This window comes from Tasmannia lanceolata, unplaced genomic scaffold (assembly GCF_043159265.1).
Source record: "Tasmannia lanceolata isolate RefF3 unplaced genomic scaffold, GAP_Taslan_0.1 ptg000023l, whole genome shotgun sequence".
NCBI lineage: Eukaryota > Viridiplantae > Streptophyta > Magnoliopsida > Canellales > Winteraceae > Tasmannia > Tasmannia lanceolata.
Window position 1 is genome coordinate 1,704,531 of NW_027518700.1, and position 21,875 is coordinate 1,726,405.

The 21,875-nt window shown below is 37.2% G+C and overlaps 1 protein-coding gene across 2 annotated transcripts; it reads left to right on the forward strand.

Moving 5' to 3' along the window:
* SRT1 (sirtuin 1) lies at positions 1 to 20,099 on the forward strand. Of its 2 annotated transcripts, none has more exons than XM_077366406.1 (14): positions 1 to 266; positions 4,220 to 4,249; positions 4,387 to 4,479; positions 5,003 to 5,122; positions 5,677 to 5,777; positions 6,123 to 6,231; positions 9,450 to 9,529; positions 10,699 to 10,777; positions 12,544 to 12,597; positions 15,504 to 15,597; positions 16,205 to 16,290; positions 16,684 to 16,751; positions 16,977 to 17,034; positions 19,531 to 20,099. In XM_077366406.1, the coding sequence occupies exons 1-14, from the start codon at positions 168 to 170 to the stop codon at positions 19,822 to 19,824; spliced, it is 1,365 nt and encodes a 454-aa protein (XP_077222521.1). In that variant the 5' UTR covers positions 1 to 167; the 3' UTR covers positions 19,825 to 20,099. The 2 variants fall into 2 exon arrangements, with proteins under 2 accessions (XP_077222521.1, XP_077222520.1); XM_077366405.1 differs by having other exon boundaries at positions 3 to 266; positions 16,932 to 17,034; positions 19,531 to 20,097.
* Positions 20,100 to 21,875: the final 1,776 nt, after the last annotated feature.

A 21,875-nucleotide genomic window follows, 5' to 3' on the forward strand; every position in this document is an offset into this window, starting at 1 on the left:
CAACGTGGAAACTCCTTTCCTATTACGTAGGGAGGGAGGCCAGTTTTTCCTTGGGGTCTCTCAATATAAAGGACCCAAAGTTCCAACAGTACATAGAAAAAAAAAAACCAGCATTCTTTCTCACCTCTTCTCATTCGCAGAGAAAAGGTGGGATTCAATACAAAACTATGTCTCTTGGCTATGCAGAGAAGCTTTCTTACAAAGAAGATGTGGGTACTGTTGGAATGTCTGAGATTTTTGACCCACCTAATGTTTTGCAACAAAAGGTGGGGGTTTTCTCATCCTCCCTTTGTGTTTAATTTTGGGTTTTGCTTGTTGTTCTCATTAGTCTTGTTTGATTTCTTATTGTTTTCATTTGAAGTAGAAAACCCATGTATGGCATCTTGTAATAGGTGGTGACTTATCTATATTTGTTGTGGTTCTCATTGTTCTTGTCTTTGATTCTTATTGTTCTCATTTGTGCTTAGTTATGTATGTATGTAACTACTGAATTAGAAAACCCATGAAATTTACTCAGAATTTGAGTAAAAATTTCAAGAAAGTTTGTGGCATGTGGTTCCCACAACATTTACTTGCCGTTTGGATTCATAGATCGTAAAATCCTGGATTTTACAAGCTAAAACCTGGATTTTATAAGCCAAAACCTAGATTTTACAATCCTGACAATGTACAATCCAGGTTTTAGCTTATAAAAGCCAGATTTTAGGTTATAAAATCTAGGTCTTAGCTTGTAAAATCCGGGATTTTACAATCCTAAATTATAAAACCCTTGTATCCAAACTGCCCTAAGAGTTTGGTTCAAAGTAAATTTTTTTTTCACAACATAAAATCTCAATCGATCTACTGGAAGGAAATCTAGAAATCACCGAACACTTTTAATTTCTCCAAAATAAAATATTTTAAAATCAAGAGATAGTAGCACCTAGGGGACATTGTAATAAAAATCCGAGTCATCGAAAATCAGCGAGGACTGAGGACTACCATAGAGACAAAGATGGCACATGTAGAAGTGATTCTTTATGGTGTTGATAGGAGGGCCTTATGGCAGTGAGTTTGTAACAACAATGTTTGAAAATCGGAATTGAATAGTTAATCGCAATAGGGATCGAATCCGTCAGATCGTAAATTGTATCATAAGATTCATTTATATATATATAACAAAAAAATAAAGAATTATAAACAAATTAGTGAATAGTAAAATAGCTAATTATACATTTTTATCCAAATCTATTAATTTAAATAGAAACTACCATTATTAGTTATTCAATATCAGGATACGAATTGTTTGTTAGCAAACTTGTCCCACACTAATCATCTATTTTCAATCCAAACCTATGCATATTGGATAATAATCTTAAAAATAATAAAAGACACAGTATCATATTGGTTCAAACAGATACGATTCATTCGAACACACAGTATCATATCGGTTCAAACAGATACGATTCATTCAAACTTCTCCTCCTTTGTCTTCTTCCTACTCATGGGAGGATTTTTGAAGGATTCTTCTACTGCAGAAGAGAAAAGGGGTCTTTAGAAAGAAAGTCCTATTTTCTTTAACACAAAACTAAATTAGAATAAATCACATGAATTATATGAATCGTAAGTAAGAAAGGACGAGAGCATACAATGTTGGCATTCTAGGCCCTGGATTTTGCTTCATCTGTTTGGTTGGGGTAGAAGGATCAGCTTGTAAGCTGTTATCTTTCTTCTCTTGATCTTGCTAACTATAGTCATGACTCAGGAAGAGAAATGGCTTGTCACTCCTTGATAACCTGTTCCTTTTTTTCGACATAAGTTATGGCCTTTCTTCAATTGGTTATTTGAACTAGTGGGCATGTCCTCCTTAAGTGGTTCAAATGCTTCTATAGAACTCTGGGAGATTCAAGTTACTTTATTTGCGGGTCTACAAGCTATCATTTCACTTCAGAATTCTATTGTATCATTCTACTGTTGGATCATCCGTTATGCCATTACTAATCGTAAACTCCCATCGATGGCTTGTTGAAATTCCACTTCAATAGTATTTGCAAACTCTCACCTCTTTTAGACAGGAGGAGCTGAAGAATGGGAATGACCATGTTATGTTAAGATTTTTGTCTTACGTGGTTCCTGACATTGAAAATGTTGGGGATCTCATCATATAGGATTGATATCAAGCCTGTTCCAGATTTTGAAAAATGACATTTTGGATTTAGGGACTTCTTGAGCACTATCATTGGGCTTAAGGGAGGTATCCCTTTCCTTTGATTACTGGATAACAAATTCCAAGCAATCCAATAATTGATTTCCTTTGGTCCTGGTGGGATGAGTGCTTCATATTCACTGGAAAGACAATGAAAAATCTGTTAGGCTTGCAAACATTGAGTTTCTGTAACACTACTTACTGATTTGAAACTTTATTGTAACTTTTATTTGGACCTTTCACTTTTCAATAATTTTTTGCCAACTGATAAAGATAGAATAAATAATCTTCAGGAGATTAAATAGTTAGATGAGTAGACTAGTAGGATTTAGAACAATGTTTGTAGTCCAAATGATTATAAATTCACGAACCAAATGACAAGTTACAGTATTTCAATGAATTATTATGTAAACATCGATGATCTGCATGAGATCGGCAAAACATTTCCAAGTTGATTTTGTTAGGCTTGTTGGAAGAATTCTTGTTCTTAGAAGATTTCTTCTTCTTCACCAGCCGTTGCATTATTGAAGTGTTTGAAATGATTATGGTCAAGGGGATACCATCTTTGGAATCACCAGGGCTCACCGTGCCATATGTTCTATATTCCAAGGCTCACCGTGTCATATGTTCTAGACTTCTAGTATTAGCGGTCCGCTGTCAACCTATCAGTCCATGTATGGCCAAATCATCCATCGTGCTTAATACAGGCATACACTTGACTGTACACATGGACATGAAATCGATATGGGATAATGAGTCTCTATGGAGGTCTTTCTACGTTGTAAGTGATTAAGGAAATTTTTCTTAAGCAATGTAGTAATATTCCTCTCTCAGCCACATCCAAGACTTTCTACAGTACTGCGAACATTCAACTCAATTCCTTTTTAGGATCTTGTAATTTCTCTCCCATATTCTCATCACAAATGATCTTTTCGTCCTCCTTTGCTGTGAACTATCTACAGCATATTGTGAGATTCTTCCACAATTCATTTTGAAATCCATGGCTAATCACGAGATTCTCTTCTCTTCAATGATGATAATTTTAGACCATTGCATTTTTTTTTTTCATGAGATCTCTTCACAGTTTTGTTGTCAATCCAAGCCCCTATAATCAGTGAGCAAAATATGTGTGGTTATTTACCATTTATCAATGAGATTGATCATGATTCTATTTTCAGTGTCTATCATACAGCTTTATAATTGGTGTGCGAGATACATGTGGTCATTTACCATGCATGGATGGGATTTAAATATCTTTACTGGGATTTTAACATTGTTTAGTTATTGTTAGAATGTGAAACATGATTGGGTAATTAATGTTTGCTTTCCTTTCTGGTGTTTTGGCCCCTGGCCAATCTTGTGCTAATCTTGGAACATGTGTAGTACTGGTGACACTATATATATATATATATATATATATATATATATATATATATGAGGAATATGTTCGTGCGCTTGAGCATTGGAACCAAATGGTGCGCTTGAGTGCACCATTCACATGGGTCCCACAATTTCTGTGAGGATCCAAACCATTCATTTGCAAGGCTCTATCATAGATAGGGTGTGTACCAAAAATCAGCTCCATCGAATCATCCTAACCCCTCCAAAAGTGGAGGGCAAAAATGGGCAGATTTGTGGTCTGTCCATTTTGACCTCCACAAATGGATGGGTTAGGATGATCCTATGGAGCTGATTTTTTGTACACACCCTATCTATGTAAGGCCCTTTCTAGTGAATGCTTTGGATCATCCTAACAATGTGGGCCTCATTGGTTTGAGAGCTCAAGCTCACCATAAGGTTCCAACGCTCAAGCTCACAATCCTTTTCCCCTCTCTCTCTCTCTCTCTCTCTCTCTCTCTCTCTCTCTCTCTCTATATATATATATATATATATATATATATATATATATATATATATATATATATATATATATATCTGATGGCTTCATAGTTTTGTTATAAGATGGAGATTCTTTATTATTGCACTAGTTTGGTTGTTCTACTGATTCCAATGGTTTGGTTTGTGCAACAACAGATTGAAGAGCTTGCTTTGATGATTCAAAAGGTTAGAAGTCTTAAAACTTAATGAAAGGGAATCATAAATTCATGTGCGAATATAATATTTTTGTGCATTTTCTAGAGTATATTTATTTGATGATGTTCAAATTCACTAGCTTAGATTGTTTTCGCCAATGCTTGCAGAGTAAGCATCTGGTGGCGTTTACAGGAGCAGGAATATCTACATCTTGCGGTATTCCTGATTTTCGAGGTCCCAAGGGAGTTTGGACCCTTCAGGTAAAGTAATCTGTTTGTTAGGAATGAAGATAGAGCAGCAAACATTTTGGAATCTTTTTTTTTTTTGTTTTTTCAATGTGTTCTATGTATGGGGAAAAGGTTGGTGTCTAAATGAGGTTGTCCTTCATCATTTTCATTGCTGGGAGTGTTTTTAAATGTTGGTTTCGGTGTCGGTTTTGGCCGAAGTTGAAATCATGTAAAATTTCGGGAAAATTTTTTGGTATTTTACAAGATTTCGGTGGAAATTTCGGCAATTTTGGTGGAAATTTTTAAAATTTCAGTGGAAATCTTGTAAATTTCGGCAAAATTTTGGATTCCTGTACTTTGGCACACCCTCCCTCCGTGTATCAGATGTTATGCTTTTATTGTTATGCTTTCGGATTCATATACTTTCGGCACACCTTCCCTTCATGTGTGAGACAGGAATTCATGTTTAGACTTGATGCATTGGTGGGTTACTTTTTAATTAAAAATACACATCAGTTCTCTAAATGGTTTATTGATTTATTGCTTTCAACTGTAGCGTGAAGGCAAGGGTGTGCCTCAAGCATCACTACCCTTTCATCGTGCAATGCCGAGTTTGACTCATATGGCTTTAGTGGAATTGGAGAAGGCTGGTATCTTGAAGTTTGTTATTAGCCAGGTAATATTAATTAGATCTAGCAAGATGTGCGGTACCAAGGTTTATACTTGGTTTATCACTTGTTCTTTATGCTTAAGGTCCCTGATTGTTTTATGAATATTTACTTAAATATTTACCTCTCTCCCCCTCGTGAAAACCTTCCCATTATTTCTTACCAATTTCAATGTATTTGTTCTGTTTTTCCTGAAATGGAATTGCTAAAACAAACCAAACACTCAGAGCATCGTGCTGATTGTCAGAGTGAAGCACCCACATAAAGGAATTGACAGCTTAGCTTTATTATTCAGGGTTCCTCAATGTAGTATTTTTATGCCATCATTAGCCTAATATTTTGGTGTTGTTGACTCTCACCCAGAAAAATGTTTGTCCTGATAAGCTGTTAGACCATCAGTATGGTCTCACCTTGATAATTTTTTAGTGTATTCATGGCTTTTTTTGTTACCTAAAGAGCTTTGTTTTTTATTGCGAAGTTAATATATGCCAATCTGCTTGCATTTTTAATTCCATTGTTAGAATTATCATCTTCAGCCCATTTCAAAACTTGTGTTTACCAGAATGTCGATAGCCTCCACCTTCGATCTGGAATACCGAGGGAGAAGCTTGCTGAATTGCATGGGAATTCTTTCAGGGAATTTTGCCCTTCCTGTGGAGCAGAGTATGACAAATTTTTTGACTTTTATGTTCTTCTCGTGTTATGTTTTTTCCCCTTTCTTGATATATTTACTGTGTACAACCTGTGAAACAACCAGTTACTCCAAAAGTACTTTAACACTCCCCCACACATGTGGCTCCTCTTTCAAGGTTTGGCCTACACGTGGCACATGTGGCCTTTCTTTTGGGTTGGCCATTGCATGTGGATTTTTAATAGCAAGGAGTTTTGAACTCAAGACCTTGGCTCTGATACCATGTGAAACAACCAGTTACTCCAGAAGCTTAAGCCGTTGCTCAAGTTAAATACTTGAAATACTTCATTTTTTAACCCGTAATGCCATTCTTGAAGGTATTTGAGAGACTTTGAGATCGAAACTATTGGAATGAAGGAGACATCAAGACGTTGTTCTGATCCAAAGTGCGGGGCAAAACTTAAGGATACGGTTCTTGATTGGGAGGTAAATCATATGCTTTTCTACATGGCTGCATGCTAGTTGAGTTGGCATTTGTAGTTCAGGTCCCGGAATCCCTGTTTATATTGTGGCATGTTCCCTCGTGCATTTGGTAGCTAGTGTTGTGGTTGTGGAAATTGAGAGAATGAGAAGACTTTATTAATTCTTATATCCGAATGTTAAGCTGTAGGATAAATTTTGAAAAAAATAATTGTGCTTATGTTATTTAAATTCATTTGTTGATTAAGAAGCCCATTATTCAACTTGACCTTGTTAAATGTTCTGGCTTTGGAGTTTCTTCACAAACCATGCCCTCTGGTAGAAGTTCTTTCAAAACTGGATCATGATTCCTATTCATCTACTTGATATGATATTTTGAATGGGGGCTGGTAGAAAAGTCACTCATTGAATTAAGTAATCAATTGAACTGGATTTGGTTGTATGGTACCTATGTTGCACGGGTACAAGTGTCAGAATCTGACACAAATACTGTGTGTCGACTACGACAAACCTAAAAAGGATTCTGGATTTGATAGTACATTTTAACCAATTGTAAAATTTTAGTATCCGCCGCTCAAAAAATTGTAAAATTTTAATACTTCTACATAATAATATGGTTATAACAGATATATTGGAATTTTGATAGGCTAAGTAAACATAATGTTTAATATTAGAAGTATTTAGAATAAAATAGATGGAAGAGATCTAGAAGTGTCACAACTCACAAGGAATTCTGAAGTACTGGATTCAGACATCTATCTGACACGGGAATTCCCCCATTCAGAAGAATCCATGTAGCATATGATGCTACCAATGAAATTGAGCACTGACTCCCATTTCTATTTCTTATTGAATTAACTGATCAAATCACCGTCTACAACATTCAAGCTTGGTCGACCGCCTTCTTTCTATCATTGGAGGCCTCTTATATAGCAAAAAAACCAATCTCTCTTTGCTGTTTCTCTTTACCAATCCAAGATGTTCATTTCCATCACTCCCAACTTGTAGATGGAAAAATAACAAACAGGTTAAATTTATTAGTTATCTATTTTGAAAACCACCTGTAGATTGAATGTGTGTTCTAGTGAAGTTTTATTTTTTGATGGATTTGGTATTTCTTTCAAAGCATGATATTTTGACATGCATCTGGCTCACGGTGTAAGACACTGATTTGTCTTGATAAAAAGTGATCATGCCTTGCATAGTTATATGTATTTAGATTATGGTGCTTATTTCTTGTCACGTTGTAATCAATATGTATAGTTGTAGAAACTTTTGGCAAAGAACATAACACCGTCAGGAAGTTTTGATCATATAAAGAATTTGGATACAGTTCTAGGACTAGTAGAAATTGGAAGATTTGATCATTCCTTTATGCCTTTTTTAATGGAAAAATTTATTTGTGAAACAGAAAAGGAAAAAACGAGCCACCAAGATGGTACAAAAAGACAAAAAAAAGCGAAACAAAAAGATACAAAACTAATCCACTATCAAGGCATGCAGCAGTCAACCATCATAGTTCCTCCTGGGATAAGCGAGCTGATCTGCCTCAGAATTAGCCGGATGCCTAAACTGCTAGAAAGCTACTAGATGACCCACAATTCTGTACTTAATTGAATTTGGATATAGTTCTAGGACATGTAGAAATTGGAAGATTTGATCATTCCTTTATGCCTTTTTTAATGGAAAAATTTATTTGCGAAACAGAAAAGGAAAAAATGAGCGACCAAGATGGTACAAAAAGACAAAAAAAAAAAAGTGGAACAAAAAGATACAAAACTAATACACTATCAAGGCATGAGGCAGTCAACCATCATAGTTCCTCCTGGGATAAGCAAGCTGATCTGCCTCAGAATTAGCCGGATGCCTAACCTGCTAGAAAGCTACTAGATGACCCACATGTACTTAACTTCCTCAGTCGCATCAACAAATCACCAAGGATAACTATCCCATTCCTTCAACCATCCAAGAACATTGAGGGAGTCACCTTCCACAATAATTATGTCAAGTAGTTCCTGATGCCACTCTGGGAATCCCCATAAAGAAAGCCATAACTTCTGCTGTGTTAGAATCTTGAATCCCAATTGGGCTAGAAAATTCCATGCTAACAATCCCCTCAGTATCATGCCTGGAGGTGGTGAAAGATTATCTAGGAGCCGCCTTATCCACAAAGACTGAGTCGGATCTCATCCCCAAACCTCTTAATTGCTGAAGCGGAGTAGCTACAAATCTCCCGCCCACTGAGTAATAATGTGAAAGATCTACTGCTGGATCGTCCAAACCTTTTTCGAGACACCCTAAAAAACTTTGTTATTCCTCGCCTTCCACAATATCTAGAGAACTGCAACTAATGCTATTCCTGAGAGGACGTGCCCTCTCCTCGGCTACAGGGCAAAAGGGCAAAGGATCACTGATCAAAAGCTCCGAAATGTGGCTTTGAAAAATCCAGGTGATTCCAACGAGGTTCAGCTAAAAGTACCACACATCTCTGGAAACACGACAATGAATGAATAAATGATCCACCGACTCCCCATTTGCCACACATAAAGCACAATGATTAACGATGAGTTGATGTCGACTATGAAGATGGTCTACAACGAGCATTTTATCCAGGCAAAGAGGTCTTGTAAAACACACTAATAGTATGTGGTACCCGAATATTCCAAGCATTTCTAGTAGGAGATGTATGTGCCTCAGAAACAAGGATCTGGTAGAAGGATTGCATTGAGAACTTCCCATCCGATTCCGGAAGGCAGATTCTTCCGTCACTGCCATTATTCGTTATGTAAACTGATTTCATTCTGCTAAAAAACATCCCCATTTTGTCAATCTGTCAAAAAAGTTCCCCAACAAAATTTCCATCCACCCTTCCATCCAATCTAGTGAAGCACTCACAAATAAAAGCACTCTTGTCGCTCGCAATCTTGGAAAGATAAAGGAAATCCACAATAAGAGCGTTAGATCCACATCAATGGTCCAACCAAAATCTAACTCTCCTACCACAACCAACTTACCCAAAATCTAACCTATGCTTTATGTTATTATGCTAGTCATATGAGATAGCTGGCCATGTTTTTACATTGAGTTCTTCGTTTAGCATTTTCCTTGTATAAGATAAAATTGGCTATAGATGCAACTTAAAAGTGGATAGAATATAAAGTATATTCTTTTGAAATTCTAATAGTGATGACTATATTCGCGTCTTTTTTTTTTTTTTTTCGTAGGATGCATTGCCATCGAAGGAGATGAATCCTGCAGAAAAGCATTGTAAAATGGCTGATGTTGTATTGTGTTTAGGAACCAGGTAACCATATGGGTACACTATCTTGAACTACTGCATTAAGAGGCTCGGCCAAACCGTAAGTGTATTAATAATATAATATAAATGCAGATCACCAGGTGTTTAATGGGTGGTGTTTTTGCTTATGTGATTATTTTTGGGTGTTTGGTTGTGCCTATTATATTAGCCGGCCCCAACTAGTTTGGGACAAAGGCTTAGTTGAGTTGAGTTGGTTGTGCCTGTTATAGCACTTCTTTAAGTTTCCTCTTAAATGTCCATCATTTGTATATGTTTCCCTACGTTTCTGTTTTTTACAGTATTTCCACTAAAATTTCCATCCAAAACCGACATATTTCCACTTTTATCATGACTGAAACCATAGTTGCAGGAAACGCCTAAGGTAAGTGGGAAATGCGTTTCCGAAACGGGTAAGAAACGGATTTAAAAAAAACGTGAAACGCTTGTGAAACGCCTAGGAAACGCCAAAACCATTTCGGGGAAACGTATGGTAAACGTGTTTCCCTATTCTTGGAAATGTGTTTCTAAGAATGGGAAACACACGTTTCCGTATCTTGAAAACCCGTTTCCAAGAATGGTGAAACACTTTTTTTTCATGGAAACGCGTTTTCTTGAAATTATTTTACTTTTAAGGATATATAAAGGGAACCCTTTAGTCTACCGTGGACAGCCCCATCTAGGCTAAAAATAGGAGTCATAAATACACTAAAGAGGGCTGCCCCTAGTAAAACAATGGGGCGAATATATACATTACATATGTTTTTAAGCCTCAAACATTTCCCTAACGTTTCCCTACTCCTCGTGTTTCCCAAACGTTTCCCTCATGTTTCCCAAACGTTTCTCAAATGTTACCCTTGCGTTTCCCAAGACATTTCCCAATGCATTTCACATGCGTTTTTCTATCATTTCCTGTTTCTTGTTTCCCCTTTAATTTTTTTCACACGTTTCACGTTTCGTTTCCCGTATCCGTTTCTATAACTATGACTGAAACACATACCGATCTTGAAACCTGAAACCTTGGATCCAGATGCCCTCGTATTTTCAGTTTATGACAAAATTTGTTATTTTGGTTCATGGAAAAGTTTGGGGTCACATCTTATGCTCCTTTGTTGTGCTAATTTTATTCCTTTCTTCATGTTCTCTTTGATGATGGTGTCCCTGCTTACCCTGTGCAGTTTGCAGATTACTCCTGCATGTAACTTGCCTTTAAAATCTATACGTGGCGGGGGAAAGTTTGTAATTGTTAACCTTCAGGTATGCCTTAAATTCTTACTGTCATATGTAAATGTACTCAATGGCAAAATATCTTGCCAGGTGCAGGAAGTACATGCTTTTAAAGTAAGTCAGCAATTTCGGGCTATTGTAAATGAGTATAAACCCTTAAGCCCTTCTTTCACATGCATTGTGCTTGTTATAGCACATGTGACTGGTGTTTAACATGCATATATATACAAACAATCTACATTTCCCATTGTAACCCGATGCACGTGGTTTACGGGTGATTGTGCGCATCCATAGGGATTACTCCCGCCCTAAAATGGGGTGGGGATACCCTATGTCATAAAAAAAAACAATCTACATTCCAATTATAGAGTTCTGATTTTTTTATAACACAAGCCTTTTGATCTTCCTTGTTTTTTTTAAGTCAGTTCCCCTTCAAACGCCATGCTATTTGGATGGAAAATAGTCCATTTACATGTTTAGGTTTTTAAGGTTTCCCCCAAAGCTTCTTTTACTAATAATTCCAGTATTTAAGAAAGAATTTTTGATGTCAGTTCATCCTATGTGCTGAATATTTTTCTGAATGTTTTGTTTAGGGGCTGTTTGGATCTAGGTTAAAAAACCTTGGAAAAAAATCCTTGTAAAATAAGTTTTCTTGGGTCTGTTTGGTTGCCACCAAAATAGTGTTTTAATAAGAAAAGAAAGTAAAATGATGTCATTTTCCCTTTCTCAGGAGTGTTTGGTTGCCATGCATTGTACCGTTCGTTAGATGCAATGCACTGGTCATTCTAATTCCCTTTTCTGCCTAATTTTCTAAAGAATAGCCTTTTGAGTCTCATCCCAAATTAAGATGGAAGGGAAAGTAAACATAATTTTTACTTCTATTTTGTTTTACTAGTAAAATGACATCATTTTACTTGTCTTCTGCTTCTACTTAAAATGGATTCAAATGGACCCCTAGGCTCCGCTCAGTTGCTAGCTGGGCATGGGAAAGGAAAGGGAAGTGACGTGGAAAATGGAAAGGAAAGCCTCTTATCTGGGGTTCTGTTAGCTGGACGGTTGCTGGAAATACAAATATGGGTGTTCTGATGGCTGGAAAGTTGCTGGAAATTGTTGGAAATACAATTCTAGTGTTCTGTTGGGTTGGAAAATTGCTGGAAAGTTTACCAAATCCATTGTAAACTACATATAAGGCTCACATATGGTCAGTTACACATCAAATATGCGGCACATTGGGTAGAAACATCTAAAGTAGGCAAAATAAGTGGGTCCACCATATATGTAACGTCAGAAAAACTAGAGAGCAGAAGTAACACAAACAAAAATAAAGACAACGGTAATGCCAACGATCAAGGATAGCAATGACCCCCTAGCAGGGTCAACAACCATGCCAGCGGGAGAAGGAGCTATCTTTTTTCATCTCTGTATTCCGACATATGAATGTCGCAAGATGCTCTTCCGCCTCCTCCATCGTACTGTATGAATAGTAAAGGGCTCCGCTATACCCGTTTACTCGAAGTTGGCACCCTGGACGGCATATCATTTCTATTTGATGTTTCATTAAATACCAAGATTTTGCTATTTTATTGAACTATATATTAGAAAGAATGATAGGATCATATGCTATTATAGAGGAAACACAATAAACCTGGTGTCTTTTTTGTATCACTTTTGCTTGTGCAATTTTCTCTCTTTTGATGCTATATCTTTACAAAAGGCAATCCACATTTAATGCTGTTTAAGGAATATTTGACAAAAAAATTTCTTATAGTGTTTTAAATTCAAATTTGCCTTTGCAGCAAACCCCAAAGGACAAGAAAGCAAGTTTAGTGATCCATGGGCGAGTAGATAAGGTATTGTTATCTTAACTTGAATGCACAACTAGCTATTACTTTCTCTTCAACATCTGACATTATGATATAACATATCTAATACATATTGATGGTCCCGTGAAGTTCATTATTATACCGGGAGTAGCTTTTTGTTTGTGATGTTTGTCTTGACAAAATCTGTTTAGATGATGTTGGATTGACATGATCTACACATGATTGTAAATTAAACCATTACGAATATTATTTGTGCACATTGTCATTTTAAAAGATTACATGTGCCCATCAACTTGGGTTAATGGGATGGCTTTGAAATTATTTGGACTGTTAAGATGTGTAACAAAAACTGTATCGCATTTCCTAGCTTGCAAATTGCTACGGCGTGAGCTCACCTCCTGCGAATGATGTTGGGATGACCCATCATTTGACAAATTGGAGAAAGCTAAGAAAATATTTAGAATTCCCAAGTCATTAGTATTACCTATAAATTCTGTAACCCTGACCCGCATTAACCCTTTCTTCCTAACCAACTCTACCTCAATATCTTTCATAGGCTTCTTGTTTTCTTCTAATGAAACTTATTATATGCTTTTCATGTTTCTCACTGTGTTTCCTCTTTAATTTCTTCATTGCTTCCTCGGTGCTTTTAGCTTCCAAATTTTTTTACTGTTTAGACTCCTCACTTCCCACTTTCGCTTCTCCAATTCGCGTCCAACTCTGGCAACTATGATTTTGATAATTTCGTGAATCTTTTCATAAGTTCCGTAGCTTCGTGACTATGATTGTCTTTTCGATGCGATCTTGGTTAGTTCTGCACGAACGAAGTAAATTTGCATAATTCTTGGTTGTAATGACTATTATATTGATTTTTTTCAAAAAAAATGAATATTCTATTGATTTTTCCAAAGGGTCTATATCCTAATTATGGGTTCTAACTTGTCTAGAAAGCAAAAGGTTTTGCAACTTGCGTGCAAAAGCTTGGGGATTCACTAGGTCGAGTGGGAGAGAGCTAGATTTATGTAGATTTTGGGATGCAAGGAGGCATCTAATCCTAATTCTACCATTATGTATTGCCAGAATGCTCTATGAGGCCCTTTGACCAAGGGGGTGGAGGAAATGTTGTCTTCATGGACCAAAAACCTTTATTTGTTTAGGGGAAAGGATTTTGCTTACCAAAGTGGCTCTAGACAACATTCTACTATATTCACTATTGAAAACAGAGAGATCTCTAATCTCTCAAAACAAGGATCATATATGATATGATGCAGCTAACGACAAAATGAGACCCAAGAAACACAAACACAAAGTAAGAAAACACAAGATTTATGTGGTTCAGAAGTGTGCCTACATCCACGGGAGAAGAGAGTTTCACTATTACAAGTTTTCTGCTAGGGTGATGAATCAATGCTAGAATATAAGTCATCTGCACAACATTCATGTTTCTCTTCCAATGTTTGATAGGTGTGATTAAGAGGCTTGGTCGGCTCTAGAAGTATTTCTTGTGGAATGACAAGGAAAGCAGGAATCATCGAGTTAGCTTGGAGGCCGTGTGAAGACCTAAGGTGGAAAGGGGCCTCGGAATCAAGAACTTTTGGGAGAGGAATGATGCCCTGCTGGGGAAATGGCTTTGGCAGTTTGAGGAAGAGCATGATCAACTGTGGTGGGCAGCGATTGTCGAGGGTATGGTGCGAGCTTTGGTGTGTTTTGGCCCGTTGGGATGATTATCCCCTCTAGTTGACACATTTTGGAGGGACTTTATGCGTAGGGGAAGTCTTTCCAGTTGGGCATCAGATTCAAAGTGGGAACTAATGTTCGGATCAACTTTTGGCATGATATTTGATGTGGGGTTCGCCCTTTGGAGACATATTTTCAAAGTATTTTCGAAGTGGCTTCAGATAGAGGTTCTAGTTTTGCTAAGCCTTTCGATTGTCAGGAGGAAAGTTCATGTGGAGAGTTCAATTTAGTCGAAACTTTTTCGCCCTAGCTTGCTATAATGTGTGCTTCCATGTTGCACTTAGATTCAGTCTTCATCATGAGACATGGAGAGGATAAGCATGTTTCGACTTGAAGTGTGGATGGGGTGCTTATCCTCATATCATGCATGTTTCCACACCCCTCTACTAGATCCCTTAAATATCTTTTGATTTCTCTCTTTCTAGATCAACCATAGCATTGCTGCAAGAGAAAGTCGTGGGGCCTTTTTCTCTCTTTCTCTCTTCCTAATCACATCGTTGACCCTTGACCAGCTCGGTCAAGGGGCACTTTTCTCTCATCATCATTAAAATAACTTGTGCTCAAAAGCTGATGATAAGAAACAATACTACGATTTTTGTTGAAACATTTGTCTCCAGTAAGTGTCTGACATGCATGTCTAATTCAGCAGGTCACGAAAGAATTAAAGTGTCGATGTCACATAAAACAGTTGTTTCTATTATTACTCATACTTTTCTTTTGTGGAGTTATTGTCTGTAAATAATTGGTTTTGCTTCTCAAAATACTCTGACTAATGCTTATGTATGCCTAAGTTTCCTTTATCTCTTCTTTATTTACAAGCCTACTGACCTTTTTTTCCAACTCTGACCAAATTGAAAGCTGTAAAAATGGGCTTTTTATTAGTTAATTGTCTGTTTTCATAATATTCTTACCATGATTTCCAATCATTAATCATATGCTCTTAATTTATTTGGCTTTTGACTACTAGGCCTGCATTGAGAACCGTACCTTGAGAATTTGTTATTATTTAGTTGGCAGGTCTTTGCAGGTCATGGATTTAATATTTAAGTAAATCGGTCATCTAGTTCTATATTGTTTCTTTTTTCTTTGTTATAATATGATTATTTCACTCTTATCATAATTTCTAATCACGTCATATTCTAAATTCATTCGGTTCTTGTTGAACTACTGCTAGTGATTAACCTAAACCAGAACAGGTCATTTCAGGTGTTTTGCACTTTCTTAATCTAAAGATCCCTCCATATGTCCGCATTGATCTTGTTCAACTCAGTCTTACTCAAAGCCTAAAAAGTAAGCTCACCACTTCCCTTATTTCCTACTTTTTCTCATTTTTTTCTTTTGATCAGTTTTTCTAAATGATTAACTGGCTCTAAATAATTTATTCATATTATGTGAAACAGAAACTAAATTCACTTCAAGTCTCCGATTTGTATTGCACAAAAGCCTTGCCTTCTAAATAATTAACAATGTAGTTGGATATAATATCTCTAGCATTTGTGTAGAGAAACATTCTTCTTCATTGTAGGTGTTGTGGAGAAATTTCTTTATGTTCTTATGTTTTTTTTGAAAACTGAGATCACATCCTAGTTTATCTAACACATGCGCTAGTGAATCATCCCTCCCATAAAAATCCTAAAACGTTCCACCGAGATTTGAATTCGTGTTACTGGATGGAGAGTCCATTATCCTGACTGCTAGACCATGGAACCACTATTAAAAAGACATAATTAGGGGCATTTTGAGAATGGAAAAAGTTTTCCATGGGACCACCACTAAAAACATGTAATCTGGGGCATTCTGATATTGGAAAAAAGTTTTTTTTTTTCTTCAGAAAATTAGTTATTAGATGAGTTGGTTTATATAATTCTTACGTCTCATTCTATTCACTTAAATGCAGAGAACAAAAGATATGTGAAATGGACCCTCAGGATTGCTAGTGTACATGGACAGAGAGCTCCGTTGCCATTCCTGAAATCAGTCGAGGTAAAGATTTTGGTAGAAGATCTTTTCTGTTAATTACCATTAAGCAAAGAAAATAAATTATTTCATGAGAACAGAGGAGAACAGATTATTCTATATTCTGTGGACCTGTCTTTATATCCCAGACTGTGGGTACAAACTGTCCATTGCACTTGCTCAGCCTAGATTGCCAAGCTTTCATTGAATCTTTATGTTCAAAATTTTTTAGTTATTCTTTTGTCTTTCTGTATATGGTGTTGCATTGAATGGTCAAATTTGGCCTTACTACATATTAATAGTCTGATTATATATCTACTGCCGATAGTGTGATTTCTGTCAAAATCTCTGAATTCTACCTGGTGTACTTTTGGTGCCTTTTAATCTGCTCTGATGTAAGAAATTGTATTTGTGATCCAGGTTTCCTTTCCAGACAGGCCAGATTTAAAGGCTGCTGTTTTACTAAAGCAACCATTTTTGTTAAAAAGGTACCTGTAATCAATTCCAAAAGATGCAGTATATAATTAGTGTTTGTGAAATTTTTGTTAGTGCTATAGTATATTTTGCATTCTGTATTTTTTCGTCTCTGAAACTATTGTTAGTGCTATAGTATGTTTTGTATTCTTTTCTTTGTTTTTGTTTGACCTTCTGCATTGATTATATATTAGAGAGACAGTGAGGGAAAGGCCATTTAATATGGTATTGGAATTCAGCTTTGGCGATGGTTGTGGGTGTCCAAAATCTCGAATCGAGTGGCCTATTGATTTCAAGGTGAGAACTAATAGTTTGTTGGTTACAATTTAAATTCTTTGTCTTGCAAGTCTTGTTTATGAAGTATGTAAAAATTTATAACCCATACTGATCCCAGTCTGGAATCATGATTCAAGGGGTTCTAAACACTATCTTTAACATCACATACTTAATACCGATAATTTTCATGAAGGTGAAAATGAATCCTTCATATTTTACAACTCAACTCAAATAAGCCTTTGTCCCAAGACTAGTTAGGGTCGGCTAATGAATCCTTTTGAAAATTTTCATGAAGAAGGTGAAAGGATTTACCCAGCTCAAATTGACTAAGTCTAATCCCGACACTAGTTGGGTTCGTCTACATTGATCATTTTCTTCCATTCTATCCTATCCAAGGTCATGTTATTTGTTATGTTCCTAGCCCTCAAGTCTTTCCTCAATATTTCTACCCAAGTTGTTTTCAGTCTGCCCCTACCTCTTTTTACTCCATCAACTAGGCACAAGTCACTTCTTCTAACTGGAGCATCCAACGTCCCATGCTGGATATGCCCAAACCATCTTAAGCGGTGCTCTCTCATCTTCTCCTCAATTGGTGCCACCCCCATCTTTTTACGGATATCTTCATTTTTAATTCAATCTAACCTTCTGTGGCTGCACATCCATCTAAGCATTCGCATCTCCGCTACACTCATTTTATGGACATGCTGCTTCTTGGTGGCCCAACATTCTGAGCCGTACATCATGGCTGGCCTCACAGCTGTTTTACAAAACTTTCCCTTCAACTTGGTAGGTATTTTACGATCTCACAGAACTCGTGAAGCATGCTTCCACTTCAACCAACCTGCTCTTATCATGTGGTTAACATCCTCTTCAATCTCTCATTCCGTATGTAGGATTGAACCAAGATAGCGAAAGATGTAATGAAGCATAAATCTTTTCAAAAACTTTGGTGAAGCTTTAAATGTGCAGGATTGGGAGTGGGAATTCAAAAAAACCTCCTGACTGGAAATGGTGGGGCTTGTTAGTAATGATGTAAACTCATTTGATTAAGGTATTAGATATAAGATAGGCTTGGGTAGTAGACTTATGATATGGCACGATATGAATTATGGGTGGGGCTGAAATGTTTGAATCATTGATCCTCTCTATCGTGCTTAGTTTGTTGAATTCGCTCATTCCAAATGTTCCAAATCAGAACATAAGGAACTAACTTCCACGTAGACTGCCCCGTGCTGCCAAAGTGTCCACCTACCCAATGGAGTAAGACCTTCTTGATGTTCTTTTGGAATACCCACAACATGCCAAAACGTTTGATAGCATCCATCCAAAGGCTATAGGAAAAGGGACAATGCAATAATGTGATCCAAAGATTCCTCCTCCTTTCGGCAAAGTACACACCAACTTGCTAATCATAATTTTCTTAATGTGATCTCAAGTGTTTGTGCGTCTATGAACAACAGTCCATGCGAAAGCCACTACCCTTGGAGGGGCAATGGTTTTCCAAATTCTTGCTCGGCTTGAGGCTGCGCTGCATCCATCATTCAACCTCAAGAAAAAAGATTCAACCAAACACCACCTTGGGGATTGAGAGCCCCCACTCTACGGTCCGACTTATAGGGGGAACAATAACAAGAGTTTAGGAGACCAAGTATGAATGAGTGGCTAACTATTTCCTCATCTTTAAGGTTTCTTCTAAGCTTAATATCCCAAAAGACCTTCCCAATTTCCTCACCCCACACCAAATAGTCACATACTCTAGACTCACTATTGGTCACTATACGGTATAGGTTCGGGAATGCATGGCTCAAACGGACTTCCCAACCCAATGATCCACCCAAAAACGTACCTCATTCCCCATTCCCACTCTAAATCTAACAAGAGACTCAAGCTGGACATGAGGGACACAGATAGACTTCCATGCACCCGATGCCTATCCTAGCTCTGATACCAATTTGATGAGACCCCAATACTGATTTGGTGCAAACCCAGGGGTTCAAAGGTTATTCAGGAGAACTCTTAGGAGCTTGATACCAATTTGATGCGACCCTAGGCTCTAAAAGTAGCTGGTGATCATCGATAGTTCACATCAAGGCTTTTCTCCTTTGTCCATGCTAGGCTATCTCTTAAGCCACTTGCTAAATATGACAAGAGGGGTCCTAGTAAAGGAACCCAGGTCTTGGAGGCAAGTGCAGTGGCAATATGATGAAATTTGCTTCAATTAAGGAACCAGGCCTCAGAGGTTGATGAAATTAGAGATTTGGTGGCGGTCCTTGATATTCTTTATACCTTGTTTTATTAGAGTCAATCAGTTAAATAACAATATTAGTTTCCTTGCTTAAGACAGTTCCTTGATATGTATGAGGAATTCCTCGCGTTGTAAAACTCCTTTATATCTTACTGCTGTAACGTGTTAATACTTTTGGTTACTTGTTGAAAAAGGGAAAACTCAAAACTGAGAAAAAAAAAAAACAGAGAAATAAAAACTCCACTTGCTAATGATATTTCAGTACCATGCAGGTTTCGGTGGACAGCTTTAGCCATGATAAGGATACCGTGTTTCAGAAGCTAAGGGACGACGCCCTCCAAGATTCTAACTGTGGACAGTATGCGGTCATAGAGAGAGAGGGCTTTTCAAAACCCAGATCTGAAGTCGCCACATATGCAATTGTAACAAATGTTCTTAGCCACAACAGTTTAGCGATCCCCAAAGCCTTTGAAGTCAAACCAGAGAGCAATGGTACAGTTACGAAAAGGTGTATTGAGGATGGGAACGATAACAAAGCGTTTGTGAAGAGATCCAAAGACTCTTAATTGGTAATCTTTCTTTAAGCCTATAATAGTGATGGGCAGTATTTGGGTTTGCTCTAGTGTAGATATTAGTGTTAGAAATTCAGGCATATATAAATGTCTGCGGCATATAAATGTTTGCATGGATAGACTGAGTGATTTTGTATACTGCACTCAGTCAACAACTGTGGATAGGAAAGAATGGAGCTTGGTTGAATTGAACATTTTGTAAAAATTGGAAATCTCTTTTAGTGGAAGGATTATTCTACTTCATGCAAGTTCTCCAAATTTCAGATCTTGTGCATAAGGTTCAGCAATCTTCAGAAAGGAAAACTTGGGTCCAATGTAGCCTGTACCTGTAGGCCATGTTTGGCCGCCATGAAATTTTTTTTCATGAAAATTTAAGTTTATCGAGCTGTGGGAGACTGGCAATGGGGTTGGTTCAGGAGAGAATATAAGGGGCATGAGTAAGAAGGTGATGCCAATGCTGAAAAATAAGGAAAAAAAAAAAAACTCTATTTTGTCAACCACTTGGTGAGGAGGAGGTTAGAAAATGCTGAAGACGGGAAAAAAATATAAAGGCTTCTGATATTGGCACTACAATGTTTTGCTAATTTCCCTAACTCATCCTATCTTTAATTATTTAAAAAGCTGTGAAAAGTTATTACAGTTCCCAAAAAGCTCTCAAAGCTACTTATAAAAAAGAAAAGACAAGCTGAGTCTGTGCAATTATTAAAATGCGGCAGTGATATATCAGGAGCCAAAATAAATCATATTTTGAGTAGTAACTTCTTAAAATTCTTCTTAAAATTGGTTTTTTGTTTTCCAAATTTATAGTAACTTTTCATGCACCCTCACTCCCACCCTCTTTAAGTTTCCCCTCTCCGGCTCCTATAAATATTATGCACCCTCACTCCCACCCTCTTTAAGTTTCCCCTCTCCGGCTCCTATAAATATTCCATGGAATATGTTTTCAAGGTTTCCAACGCATGGCCTTCCTTAAGATATCGTCATTTCTTTGATGTTTCTTTATTAGAGTCCGAGGAATTTTTGGTCCACGAAAAAATATTTCTTAGGAAAAACTTTTTCATTCCTTGTTCGTTTTAGATTATGACAATGGATTGTGGAGTCGCCAACCGATTATTGGACTCAAACTTAGTTCAATTTTCAGTCCAATAATCGGTTAGGGACTCCAAAATTGAATGTTCAAAGATGTAAATGGAATGAGGTTGGTTATCATTTTTCCTGTGTAAAAAAATGAGGGAATTTTTGAAATTTTAATGCTTTAGGCGTCTTTTCAACCATGGTCGATCAATGGTTTAAAATCCTCCGATTATGGTGCGACCTAGCAAAAATAGGTCGGATTGGGAATGGGTAACAATATCAACGGACCCGATCACCCTACATAGGAGTGTGGGATCTATGCACTTTTCCTTACACTAGTTTTGCTAGGAAAACGGGATTCCGTTTGTGAATAAAAACAGGCGTCAAACATTAGAGCCACGGCCATTAAAAGACAAAGTAATGAGCTCAAATCCCCATAAAAACAAAAAGGTCAAATCAACGGTGATTTCACCCCCGTTTTTATTTTCCAAACAGAATCCCGTTTTCAAAGTGTTTTCCTCCTTACGCTGTTTTTGCCTTTTTAATTATAGCCCTTCAAGGAGTAATGAGGCTCCCGACTAGAACGCCATGGGCGCACGTTAGCATCACCCCATACAATTTCAAACTTTCAAAATTTCATCGTCTCTCTCTCTCTCTCTCTCTCTCTCTCTGCATTTCTCTCTCCCTCTCTAGGGTTTTACAGATCTCCTCTCTTATTAGGGTTTCAAACTCAAAATTCCATCGTTTTATAGCCTCTCTCTCTCTCTCTCTCTGCATTTCTCATCTCATTTCCCTCTCTAGGGTTTTACAAGTCTCCTCTCTCTCTCTCTCTCTCTCTCTCTCTCTCTCTCTCTCTCTTATTAGGGTTTCAAACTTTCAAAATTTCATCGTTTTGTAGCATTTCTCATCTCATTTCCCTCTCTAGGGTTTCAAAATCTCCCCCCCCCTCTCTCTCTCTCTCTCTCTCTCTC